The sequence below is a fragment of the Bos taurus genome, chromosome 14 (assembly GCF_002263795.3).
Source record: "Bos taurus isolate L1 Dominette 01449 registration number 42190680 breed Hereford chromosome 14, ARS-UCD2.0, whole genome shotgun sequence".
NCBI lineage: Eukaryota > Metazoa > Chordata > Mammalia > Artiodactyla > Bovidae > Bos > Bos taurus.
Window position 1 is genome coordinate 13920130 of NC_037341.1, and position 10259 is coordinate 13930388.

General features: G+C 47.1%; 1 protein-coding gene across 3 annotated transcripts; it reads left to right on the forward strand.

Annotated features, from left to right (window-relative positions):
- The first annotated feature begins 330 nt into the window (after nucleotides 1-330).
- LRATD2 (LRAT domain containing 2) lies at nucleotides 331-5683 on the forward strand. Of its 3 annotated transcripts, none has more exons than XM_005215376.4 (2): nucleotides 331-711; nucleotides 1212-5683. In XM_005215376.4, the coding sequence occupies exon 2, from the start codon at nucleotides 1368-1370 to the stop codon at nucleotides 2307-2309; it is 942 nt and encodes a 313-aa protein (XP_005215433.1). In that variant the 5' UTR covers nucleotides 331-711; nucleotides 1212-1367; the 3' UTR covers nucleotides 2310-5683. The 3 variants fall into 3 exon arrangements, with proteins under 3 accessions (XP_005215433.1, XP_005215435.1, NP_001099102.2); XM_005215378.4 differs by having other exon boundaries at nucleotides 1272-5683; NM_001105632.3 differs by having other exon boundaries at nucleotides 526-711; nucleotides 1207-5585.
- The last annotated feature ends 4576 nt before the right edge of the window (nucleotides 5684-10259 follow it).

Consider the following 10259-nt stretch of genomic DNA (forward strand, 5'->3'; position numbering starts at 1 on the left):
AGCGCGGACTCCACTACAGGTCTTACTCTAAGAAGGTAAGTAAGGTCCCCATTACTTAGGCACACACAAGCGCGCGAAGACTTCCAGCCCACTCAAGCCTTTCGGTTATTTACCAGCGGGATTTAAACCCGCTCCGGCGCGGGGGCGTGGCCTGGGCGGAGCCCCGCGGCCTGGGTGGGCGGGGCGGAGGCGGGGATGCCGGAGGCTCAGCGCCGTGCGAGAAAGACCCGAGCTCTAGGAGCGAGCGCCTGTCTCTTTAAATGCTAGGGGCTGCGCTCCCGCCCTGGGAGCCCGGAGCCGGATCTACAATCCCGTCCCTCCCGCTCCGGCGCTTGTTGCTCGCCCGGCCCGAGCGGGAGCTGCCGCCGCCGGGCACCGAGGCTGCTTCCTTCTCCTTCTTCTAGAGAACCCCACCTCCTCCCCCCCCTTCCCCCCCCCCGCGAGATCCGGTTGAGGGGGTGAAGCAGCCCCAGCAGGAGGGAAGGGGTGCGGCGTGAAAGGCGCCGCTCCCCGCCTTCGAGTCTTGAGGCGCTACGTAGCCGCGGGGGGCAAGACATGCTCTGCTCCCTCCCGCCCAGCCTCGCAGTCGCCGGCGCCGGGAGAGGAGAGACTGCGGAGCCCACACCTGCAAACTCGCCCTAGAAGTCTCAGGGTGCGGCGGGGTAGGGGGCGGGGGGCTCCCAATTCCCCACGGCCTCCACTTCTAGGCGGGTGAGTTTGCGCAAGTAACCCGAGCCTGAGGGCGGGTGCGCGGGGGAGGGGCGGGCAAGACGGTAGCAGGAAGCGCCGCAGGTGAGCCAGGTTGGGCGGCTCACCTGTCCGGGCTGCGCTGCGGGATCCTCGCCGGTTTCCTTAGCGATGGGGGTGGGGCGGGGACGTCTCTGGAACCGACTTAGGACCCTGAGATGAAGGTGGGGAGGAGGGGGGGAGGATAGGAAAGGGGATTTGGAGTAAAGTTTCTTTGCCCCCTTCCTGCTTGACATTGGCAGGCAGGGCCCTGGCGGAAACAGTAGGAGTCGCTGATGCAATGGGCTTCTGCCCGGGCGAGGTCAAGGGCTGGGGGCAGGGGCGAGCTGGAGTTGCCCGGCCTCCTGTGACCGTGGCCCTGGAGGCGGAAAAGTGAGAGAGAAAGCTCGCTGCATCTGACATTTCCTCGTAAAACGACTCCAGGTGCCCGGCCCCCAATTTTTCTTTCTTCTCTTTAAGAACAGATCGCCCACATCACGGGGGAGCGCCTCCTACACGGCTTCCTTGCCTTCCTCTCCCAACAGGTGGTCTCAACCCCTGCCCGGGGACCGGTGCCAATGACCCTAGTGGTGGTTTCGCTTTCTCCTCTGCCGGCGGCGTGAACGTGTGCCCGCAGCGTGATGGGCAACCAGGTGGAGAAACTGACCCACCTAAGTTACAAGGAAGTGCCCACGGCCGACCCGACGGGCGTGGATCGGGACGATGGGCCCCGCATTGGGGTCTCCTACATCTTCTCCAATGACGACGAGGACATGGAGCCGCAGCAGCCGCCCCAGGGGCCGGACGGCGGGGGCGGGGGTTTGCCGGACGGCGGGGATGGGCCGTCGCTGCCCCCGCCGCAGCCCTATGACCCGCGGCTGCACGAGGTGGAGTGCTCCGTGTTCTACCGCGATGAATGCATCTACCAGAAAAGCTTCTCGCCGGGTTCTGCGGCCCTGAGCACCTACACGCCCGAGAACCTGCTCAACAAGTGCAGGCCTGGCGATCTGGTGGAGTTCGTGTCGCAGGCGCAGTACCCACACTGGGCAGTCTACGTGGGCAACTTCCAGGTAGTGCATTTGCACCGACTAGAGGTGAGCAACAGCTTCCTGACGGACGCGAGCCAGGGTCGGCGCGGCCGCGTGGTGAACGATTTGTACCGCTACAAACCGCTGAGCCCCAGCGCTGTGGTGCGCAACGCGCTAGCGCACGTGGGCGCCAAGGAACGCGAGCTGAGCTGGCGCAACTCGGAGAGCTTCGCCGCCTGGTGCCGCTACGGCAAGCGCGAGTTCAAAATCGGCGGCGAGCTGCGCATCGGCAAGCAGCCCTATCGGCTGCAAATCCAGCTCTCTGCGCAGCGCAGCCATACGCTCGAGTTCCAGAGCCTGGAGGACCTGATCATGGAGAAGCGGCGCAACGACCAGATCGGGCGCACAGCGGTCCTGCAGGAGCTGGCCACGCACCTGCACCCCGTCGAGCCGGACGAGGGCGACAGCGACGCTACGCGGACTACGCCGCCTCCCGGGCGCCTCCCCGCGCCCGGCCGGGAGGAGGAGGAGAATCGAGAAACGGTGGTGCACTGACGGGGGAGCTGAGGAGCTGTTTGCAGCAGCCGCCGCCCGTGCCCGCTCCCTCCTCTCACTCCCTCCTCCACCACCTTCTGGGCCCCATCTGGGCTCCTGGGCCATTTGGAAAAAGAAGAGTTGGCGCAAAGCGCAGCCAGCTGTGGCTTGAGTTTGTTATCTTGGACGGAGGGGAAGAGGGAGCAGGTAGGAGCATTTTGGCCGGGGCCGCTTCTCGGCCTTTTGCCCACTGGCTCAATCCGCCTTCATTTCCCGAGGTGAGGCAAACTGGACTTGCCAGACACTTGAATCCCTGCTGGACTTGGGTCCAAAAATCAGCTCTTCTGAATTTAGGTATGGAGACAACCTCGGAATGCCAATGCCTGCCGCTGCCTTCTGCCCGCTTCCCCTCCTACCCTGAGTTTGGAGGATGCCCTGTATTGTAAGGCCAGAGCAGGTTTGTGGTGTGCTTCCACCCCCGCCACTCCCCGAGGAGCAATGTGAGGGATCCGGGGAAGCTGAGGTGATTTATTTATTTTATGGTTTTCCTGGAGTGCAAGGCTGGTGAAACCTGGACCAGGTCTGGGATCAGCAGACTGAAACCAAAAACCCCCTGTGAAGTATAACAAATAGTTGAGTAAACTTGGGCTGCAAAACAAAGACTTGGCTACTTCAGCCCGCCCCATCCCCCAGCGATTTGTCTTTTGGAGCTGGCTTCAGGATGAATCTCCTGAGCGGCCCACCGGTTCCCAGGTTTCAAGTAAATCGTTGTCACAGGCCAGCTAAGGGAAGGATTCTATTCTGGTTCTGTTTTGCCGCCTTTGTTTATAGCCTGCTATTGTAGGCACTTAAGAGCCGCTGTCATCAAAGGAGGGAAAAGCCCTTTGTGTCTCTGATCTAATTAAACCTGCGTGGCCATGTTCATCCTCAGGTCAATTTCCTGTCAATCCCCGCGCCGACCCCCTTCTGGTATAGTGAAGGTAACTTGTTTTCTTAATTTAAGGCTTTGGTGGTGGCCCTGTGAATTTTGTTTACCGTTTATCTTTTGTCTCACCCCCTTCACTCCTGTTTTGCCTGAGGTCAAATTTTTGGCTTGAGGCATATTTCAATGATAAGGTATTGCTAGCCACACTTGATACAATATGTAAGTGAAAGTCGCTCAGTCATGTTACTGAGCTCAGTTGCTCAGTCACTTTGTGACCCCGTGGGCTATACAGTTATTTTGTGACTCAGTTTTTACTGTTATCGTAGGGTCATATTTGAATGATCCATATTTAAGTGATACAGCCATGGCCATCCTCAGGCATCCTGCCTGGAGATCTTTAAATCAAGGCAGCAAAACTTGAAGGATTTCCTTGTACTCTTACATTTTTTTTTCAAACTTAGGAAGTCGAGACCGTAAGTTTTAAAAGCCTAGACCTTCATAGCACCACAACATGAATTCATTTAATTACAAGGGCGTAGGCTATGTTGCCTGTTTTCACAGGAATCCCCAGACATGTCCTATCACTTTGACTGTTAAAGATGAACCACACTGAGCTCTGATCCAGGACTTGGGAGAAACATCCGTCTCCTGTTGAAAATGTTAATCCAGTTTCCTTCTTTAATAATCTCACAGCTTTGTGTTTGTTTTCTTTTGCTTGTGGAAAAGCGGAGCAAGGTAAAGTGGGTAAAGACATTTGGGAGAGCCTATTAGATTTGAATTGTCTTTTGTGTTGAACACAGTCAAGGGAAAGTTGAACTTAATGACCATTGTGTAGGCAGCAGGAGGGAAGAACAGAACAGCACTGTCTAGCAGCTCTGGGCCAGCTCGCTCTTCCACTCTTGGATCTCTGTCTCCCTCTTTCAACCCTCAGTGGAAAGTGAATGTCATCAGGCACAGGGATAGCAATGACTCTTTGTTGCAGCTCTGTGAGAAATCTCAACTTGAAGAAAGAACTCCTATATAATCCACATCCATAGTAGCAATTCTGCCTCTCAGGAAGAGGTTTTTGATAACAGGACTTGAAAATGAGCTAGAAGAGTCAAGAGATCTTCGGATGCGGCTTTTTCATATGTTTTTACAGAGCAACAGAGATGTGAAGTACGTACGTAATGCTTTTGGAACTGTGATTCTGTTGGAAGTTTTATCAGGGTTGTCATAGTTAAAGCATCAACCAGCCAGTGGAAGTTGCAAAGAAAGGGGATCGAATCAACTGTTGGCATCTTTCTTGAAGATGTGGATAAGAGTTTTGAATGTCCAGACAATGGCTACATCTGGCACTTTAAAATATATATATATATATTTAATTTTTGTTTCTCCTTAGGACTAAGACTCTAGAACTGTTTTGTACTGTGAATTACAGATGCTCTTTGAAGGCAAGGAATATTGATTCTCATGTTCTTCAGAAGCTCTGGCAGGGATAAGCAAGACACTCAACTGGAACAGATGCTAAATGTAATCAGACAAATTCTATTTTCTTACTTAAGCAAATATTTTATTGAGACTGCTTATGTATAGCAAAGGAGCCCACAACTTCAGCTACACAACTTTTTATATTGAAAGAACTCATACTTTTTGTAGCTTTTATTCCACATTTAATTTAAAATGACTTTATAGCACTAACACACGTAGCAGAAGACTTTACTCCAGACCTTTATGGAAATTTTTAATTTTTATGAAAAAATGATACTTCAGTGGTTACATTTCTCATGTCTTTGGTGCTTCTGTCCCTAATAGCACCAGTCAACAACACCACAACCACATGGAAACATATTTTTGGAAGCAAAACTTTAATTTTCTACAACATATAATATGGATAATGAAAAAAATTTAAAGACTACTTGTTTCCTCTATTTTTTTTTTCCTTAGAATGGAATCCACTGTGTTGAAGACTTGATATTATGTGATTGTCTAACTTTTTTTTTTTTTTTTTGAAATTAGAATAAAATCTGTTGTGTCATGATCATTGAGAGGGTTTGTTTGGGAAGTTATGTTTTATTTGTGAGTTTTTTTTTTTTTAATCAAGGTATCTAAACAATTGGTTTATTCGACTTTTCATTATATTGTCTTGTTCTTACTGATAATACCTGTAACCCATGGAGAATTATATCAGTTAACTTGATAAATTCCACGTGCATTTTATTTCCTAGTGAATTGTGTAAACTTCATTTTTGTTGACAATTATATGTTAAATCAATGTTATGTTCTCATACCACTTCTTGAGAAGGAGGTTCCGATTTGAAACTGTATCATTTCCTTCAAAATGAAGGGCAAGTGCTTAGTTAAATAAAAGATTGATGACATCTTTTAAACCATTTCTTCCTCACCATGTCTTATTACAATAAAATCTGTCAAATCCTTTTGAAAAATGCTCTGAGGGTTTCCAATAAACCACCTATTAGTATTAACTACATTTATTTCTATTTTTTTCTTTTTGTGTACTTTTTTCCTGCCTTTTTTTTGGGGGGGGTGGGGTCCAAAGCCAAGCTCCTCAGCTTAACTGCAATTTTTGCATTGCTCAGTAAATATTTTGATGAATTCATTTAATGACTGAAAACCCTCCCTGCATTTACCATGTGAGAATTAATCACCCATTGCTTCTAGGCTCCTTGTTCATGAGCCTCCTCGTAAACGTAAATTACCAATACACATTGATTTTTCAGAATCACTGCAAACTTTGCTGGAAACCACACTCACATTTTGGAATCTATGTTGGGGAAGGTTCAGTAATAAAATCAGTGACCATGTTGTGTCTTAGGTGGTTTCAGAATCCCAAACAGAGAATGGGTTCGCTGAGTGATTTTAATTACAGAAAACAGGCAGATGTGCTCTGTTGACATGATAAAGGATGCAGGTGTTGGCAGTAGATAGGGAGCAGATGTGGCCTCTGGGACTGGTGTGCAGGAGACCAGCAGTGATCTTTAGGCCAGCACCTGAAGCCACTACCACAGTCCTGTGAGGCTCAAAAATCTGGGCTCTATCAATGGGCTTCCATGAGGGTTTTAGATAGGAGGATTATTGAGTGGTGAAGGTTATCAAAAGCTCAAGCAGCAGTGAGACCGTTTTTCCTTGGAGCAGTAGTCCTTGATTGATTGAAGTTCGTATTGCACGAGAAAGTGAAGGGAGGGGAGCCTGATGTGGAGCGTGCATCAGTTTTGGGGTATTTTTGGTGGAGGCTGCTGTTCATGTTTCCCTTAAGTGGATTTAGTTTGCTTAATGTAGAAAAATGACATGTTTGAAAGTGTTTTAAAGGACCTCCGAAATGAACAGGCCCTGAAAGTGTGCAAAAGGGCTTATATTTCCTTTTACTGAATTTCCTGGAAAAACTACTTATTAAACATACATAGCACTTTTATCTGGAGAGTAGATGCAAAAAAGGTTAGTGTCTATATTTGCAATCACAGCAAGGCACTGAGTATGCAGGTCTCCGTGATGCTGAGCCTTAGATGAGATACTGGAACATAAAAGTTTACAGACAAAACCTTAGATAATCCCCTGATCTTGTTTCTAGTAATTGTGTATGCTGAGTCGTGTCTGACTCTTTTTGACCTCATAGACTAGCTCACCAGGCTTCTCTTTCCTGGAACTTCCCAGGCAAGAATACTGGAGTGGGTTGCCATTTCCTCCTTCCCCATTCAGGGATTGAACCCATCTCTCCTGCATCTCCTGTTGACAGGTGGATCCTTTACCGCTGTGCCATCTAGCTTGTTTCTAAGGGGAAATAAAATCTCATACATACAGAGCAAATATAATGAAAGATGGCCCTGTGATCACGGACAGTTGGTCAGTATTCAAGTAAAGCAGATGTGTGTAGGTATAACTCGAGTGCTCAAAGAAATTGGAGAAGTCAGATTAAAGCCCTGAAAGTACAATGATGATAGAGGAAAGGATGTAACTAATACAACTAATATTCATGAAGCACTTAACTGGCAACAGAGGATGAGATGGTTGGATAGCATCCCTGACTCAATGGACATGAGTTTGAGCAAACTGGGAGACTGTGGAGGACAGGGAGGCCTGGTGTGCTATGGGTGTGCAGCATGGGATCACAAAGAATGGGATGTGACTTAGCGACTGAACCATGACAACAGCACTTAAGTGGGAGCCTCCTAAATTCCATTGCCTAACATGTAAACCAGATCCATGATGTCTGTCCTCACGTAATTTACTTTCTAAAACTACTTACTACCAAAAAAAAAAAAAAAACCACTTTACAAGAGGGAATTTAGAAATGTGATAGGTGCAAGTGGAAAATGTGCTGGGTGTTGGAAGAGGATCTCTCTCCATCAAGTCAGGAAGGCTTCCTGAAGGTGAATTTATGCTGAACTTTTGAAGAGGTGGAAGAGAAAGCCAGGTGCTTTGGAGTGCACACAGATTATATTATTTCAGGGAAGAAGAATGGAGAATGAATAAATGAACATTGAGTGCTCTCAAAATGTCTTTGCTTCATGCTCCAGTGATAGCCATTTTTTCTTGGGGTTCCCTTTTGCAACCTGTTGTCTAATTCAGTGTATCTGACACTTAACACAGGAACAGGCAGAGAAACTGTGTTTTGAGTGAGTGAATGAATTTGGAGGTTGGGATTTGCTAGACTGGAAAACTTAGTTGCTCAGTCGTGTCTAACTCTGTGACCCCATGGACTATAGCCCACTAGGCTCCTCTGTCCATGGGATTTCTCAGGTGAGAATACTAGAGTGGGTTGCCATTTCCTTCTCCAGGGGACCTTCCCAACTCAAGGATCAAACCCCAGTCTCCTGCATTGCAGGCAGATTCTTTACCATCTGAACCACTAGGGCAGTGCTAGACTAGAAAGCCTTGTTATCTCGAGGTGATGTCAGGACTGTGGTTTTGGAGAGGTAAAGTAGCAGAGGCTTTTAGGATGGATTAAACAGGGAGAGCAAATGTGACTCTCCTCCCACTGCCCAGAACTAGAGGCTGTGCTGCTCATACTACTGATGGCTCATACTGCCAGTTAGGTAATGATGTGGAATTTGAATTCCGGTCTTTGCATAGTGCAAATGAAAGGAGAAGTGGCCAGGCCAGGCTAGCTGGAAGCAGAGGTAAGTGGGAGCAAGAGGTTTTACATCCTGCATGTCAAAGCCTTGGTGCTGTGATGGAGAAAGAGGTTCTTCTGTATAGTAAACCAACACAAGCCATTATTATAATACAGTCTCTCTTGCCTTGTCTAGCGTGGCCATAATAACTCAAAAGATGAACTCTCTGCTCTTTTCTTTTGGGAGACTTGTGCAGCAATGTAATTAACTCCCAAGGTTGGAGTATCAATTTTCTGTGCATTCTTTTTAACCTGACAGCTTTGAGCCTTCTCAGTTGTTAGGCTAAACTGGAGGCAGAGGGTCTGATCTTAGGCCCAGGGGATCAAATGGTGGTTAAGGCTTAATAGTCAAGCTACCAGAGTTTCTCTATTTCTGGCTCTGCTGGTAGTCTTGGCAGAAATTAGGCATCCCCTTGGAAACAGTTTCTTCCTATTGGCAGTACGGCTTTATTTTATTTTCTTGGACTCCAAAACTACTGCGGATGATTACTACAACCATGAAATTAAAAGACACTTGCTCCTTGGAAGGAAGGAAACTTATGACAAACCTAGGCAGCATATTAAGCAGAGACATCACTTTGTCTACAAAGGTATAGTGAAAGCTGTGGTTTTCCAATAGTCATGCACAGATGTGAGAGCTGGACTATAAAGAAGGCTGAGCTCCGAAAAAACGATATTTTGGAATTGTAGTGCTGAAGAAGACCCTTGAGAGTTCTTAGAACTGCAAGGAGATCAAAGTAGTCAATCCTAAAGGCAATCAACCCTGAAAACTCACTGGAAGGACTGATGCTGAAGCTGAAGCTCCAATACTTGGCCACCTAATGCAAACAGCCAACTCATTAGAAAAGACCCTCATGCTGGGAAAGATCAAAGACAACAGGAGAAGGGGTCAACAGAAGATAAGATGGTTAGATACCATCACTGACTTAATGAACATGAATTTGAGCAAACTCTGGAGATCGTGAAGGACAGAGAAGCCTGGGGTGCTGCAGTCCATGGGGTCGCAAAGAGTCAGGCACAACTTAACAACTGAACACCAACAGCAGTGTGATTTATCGCTTTGGTCAATTCACCTACCTCTCTGAATATCAGTTTTATTTGTAAAATAACAATTAATATATGATAAATATATGGGCACATAATGTGTGCTCAGTTGTGTCCAACTCTTTGTGACCCCATGGACTGTATGTAGCCTACCAGGCTCCTCTGCCCATGGAATTTTATAGGCAAGAACGCTGGAGTGGGTTGCTATTTCCTACTTGTATAATATAAGTTAACAGTGCACATAAAGCCCAGATCAGAAGCTACTGAGATTAACTAGAGAAAATCTGGGATATTAGAGGTATCCAAAAGTTTATTCAAAATAAAGTTACTGTCTAGAGGAGAGAAGTCTTCCCTTTACTCTTGGAGAATTTCTTAACTATATGCAAAGAAACTGGTAAGAGAAAGAAATGACTCTAGTTAAGCCATTAGTATTTTAGCTACTGCTATAGTGTTTGAAGTATTTCTTGAGCTTTGATCTTTAGTAAATGAACCATTTAACATGTTTCTACATGTTATATGTTTACTCATTAATTCAACAAGTATTTTCTGAGAATTTTTAAGGTGCTGGAGAGCCAAGAGGGGATAAGAAGAGAGATTGCAGTAATAATATGGACAATGGTGAGGTCACCTTGCCTGCTCGGTTCTATTTTAATAATCACAATAGCCTTTCTGGACAGATGCTAATATCTTCATTTAACAGTTGAAACAGGTTTAGGAAAATGAGGTGATTTGTACATGGACACACAGCTAATAAACGACTGCTAGTGGCCAGGGAGATTTCCTTGGTGGCCCAGCAGTAAAGAATCCACCTGCAGTGCAGGAGACACAGGTTTAATCCCTGGGTCAGGAATATCCGTTGGAGAAGGAAATGGCGGCCCACTCTAGGATTCTT

What these genes read in the sequence shown, in the direction of transcription:
- LRATD2 (XM_005215376.4), top strand. Translation starts at nt 1,368, where the DNA reads ATGGGCAACCAGGTGGAGAAACTGACCCACCTAAGTTACAAGGAAGTG.